At 42.9% G+C, this 2,461-nt stretch overlaps 1 protein-coding gene across 1 annotated transcript in view; it reads left to right on the plus strand.

Annotated features, from left to right (window-relative positions):
* Nucleotides 1-2,182, plus strand: part of LOC101847112 (cholinesterase) — a 98,344-nt gene extending 96,162 nt beyond the window's left edge. Inside the window, exons 10-11 of the mRNA XM_035969926.1 lie at nucleotides 24-159; nucleotides 1,186-2,182. Coding sequence (XP_035825819.1) covers nucleotides 24-159; nucleotides 1,186-1,645 — 596 coding nt within the window. The 3' untranslated portion in view covers nucleotides 1,646-2,182. The remainder of the gene's footprint in view (nucleotides 1-23; nucleotides 160-1,185) is intronic.
* Nucleotides 2,183-2,461: the final 279 nt, after the last annotated feature.

A 2,461-nucleotide genomic window follows, 5' to 3' on the forward strand; every position in this document is an offset into this window, starting at 1 on the left:
TCCCCCCCCCCCCCCCCACCCAGGTGTGGTCCACGGGGCAGAGTTATTCTACCTGTCCGGCTACCCGATGACCGGCCATGACAATTTCCGCTACGACAAAAGGGACCAAAGAATGGCCTCTATGATCATGCAAATGTGGGCCAATTTTGCCAAAAACGGGTGAGTGCTGGATAAGGCTACTTCGATTGTTTTAGTAACACCTGAAAAAAATTCATTATATTGGCCACTATTATTATTTGCTTCGCGCTTCTTCTAACATTGTGAGGTTTTCTTAGAAGCGCGAACTCAGAATTTAGCGTCTATCTCTTTAGGACCATCTCCCTGAGAGATGAATAAAATTGGCTTTAAAGACTCCCCAAAACAACCCAAGTTCGGAACGCCCCGGTAGTGGATACGAACCAGGACCATCTACTCCGTGGTCTAGTATGATACCAACCTAGATAACAGTGAGACCACTCTGATAAAGATAGTGTGATTGTTTTAGTCACACGACACGTCCGATGGAAGACGCACACAAGTCGGTTCGTGGTTGGCGGGTGCTCCAGTGCGGTTTGCTCCTTCTTTCCTATCAAATATCCATCTCTCTTATCTTTCCGCTTTCTTGTTTGTATTTGTTACACTCTTGAAACTTCTCAAATTGTTGATACTTATAGGACCTAATCGTGTTGTAAGTGCCGTAAAGCTCTTTCTAAAGCACATGCACACAAATTGGCAATACCTCACCTCGAGGGTCAGTTTATTCGTATACCGTCTCTGTTCCTGTGGATATACAACGGTGACACCCATTAAGTATCAAACTCCACTATTTGCAAATTGAGAAACCAAAAATTTGAAAGAAAATTGCACTAGAGTCTAGTGCTGTGATGAAAGTGACTGGGTTATTTCATCCCTCAGAGACAAGTTCGTTTTGGTTGGTGAAGGTGTGTGTGTGGTTATTACGTCTCCCGCGCTCGCTCTAATAATGAAATATCGCATTTTCCAAAGAAAAAATAGGAGCTGGGGAGTATGTGATAAAGGAAAAACGGTTGTCTTCTAATGACTGGGTAAAAAATAATCATGTTGTGTATCATTTTTTTAAAAGAAAAGGGTTTGTTCTCTTCACTATTTAAAGAAATATTCCGACTTTTCAGTTTGCGCCAGGATTTAAATTGTGAGCCAACAATTTTTCTTTTTTTTCCTTCCCAGATTGCCATCACTTGTCCCCAAAGAAGATTTCTACATGCCGCCCTTCACCCACAACAAACCTGTCTACACCAAAATGACCACAGTAGATGGAGAGGTCAAAATGGCAGTTGAAGTTGCCTTTAAGCCGGAGAAAATGGCCTTCTGGAATAAGCGAGTCCCGAAGCTTTATCTCAACCAGCTCCGCCACGACGCCCATCTGCTAGACGAGACTCCGCCCGGAAACACAGGAAGGATGGGAAGGGGCGGAGCTTCAGAGGAAAATGACCTACCAGACGGCGTGGTGCGCAGGGCACCTACTTACGTCACAACACATCCTTCTAGCAGTTGGATTTTGATCGCTGCTTGTATAGGGCTGTCTCTTCTTACTGTGTTGTTGTCTGTGTGCTATTGTCAAGTGAGAAGACAGATGAAAACATTGATACGACAGAGTAGTGTGGGAAGTGGGCAGGCAATATTGTAGTTATTGTAGTAGTTGTTATGGAATCTCAAGATTCTTTATATGTATTGGAGTCAGAGTACACATCATGTCTCAGCTCAAAAGGTCATGAAGTGGGGGCTAAAACTGCTCCTTCCTCCTTGCGCTGGAGAAGGCGAGTTTTTCCTAGTCCTTCTTTCTTTTGCTAAACGTTTTCCACCGTTTGCACAGAGAAATTGAGTTTATTAATACACATACCTTCGCTTATTTGATATGAAGAAATCTAAGTCCGTTAGGTGGTTTCTACTCTTTGGCTACATCGCCGACATCAATCCTGTAATGTCCTTGATCTAGAGACAGAAATTGGTCGCTTTTAAGCAGAAGGGGGCTGTCCCGAAAAATGATGTTTTGAGAAAGTCCACGGTAAAGTTTTTGGACCCATGATATCTTTCTTTAAAAGACAAGGAGGGTTTTCTCTATAACTAAACAAATCTACATAGATTTACATACCAATGAAAGCAAACTTCTCCTATAGGTAGGCTAATGCCCACTTTTGGTGTAGGTCAAGATTTCTGGAAACCCCCGAAATCTAGGTTAGCCCGCTTGTCCTTAAAGGCGACCAAGTGTGCCACAACATGGTGGAATCAGGCGCTCGTCAATGTTTGGGCATATGGAGTTATTGATACCATATTAAATCAAGTTTTGTTTCTTTGTCTTATGTTTTTAACCGTCTATCTTGAATAGAAGTATAGATATTCCCGATTGAAAGGCGGGGGGGTCGCCTGATCTCTGAAATAAAATTAACGAGGAAATGGCCGCCGAAGTTTGGTGACATCTAAAGTTGTAGTGCCCTTGAAAACT

Source organism: Aplysia californica, unplaced genomic scaffold, assembly GCF_000002075.1.
Source record: "Aplysia californica isolate F4 #8 unplaced genomic scaffold, AplCal3.0 scaffold00196, whole genome shotgun sequence".
Classification (NCBI taxonomy): Eukaryota; Metazoa; Mollusca; class Gastropoda; order Aplysiida; family Aplysiidae; genus Aplysia; species Aplysia californica.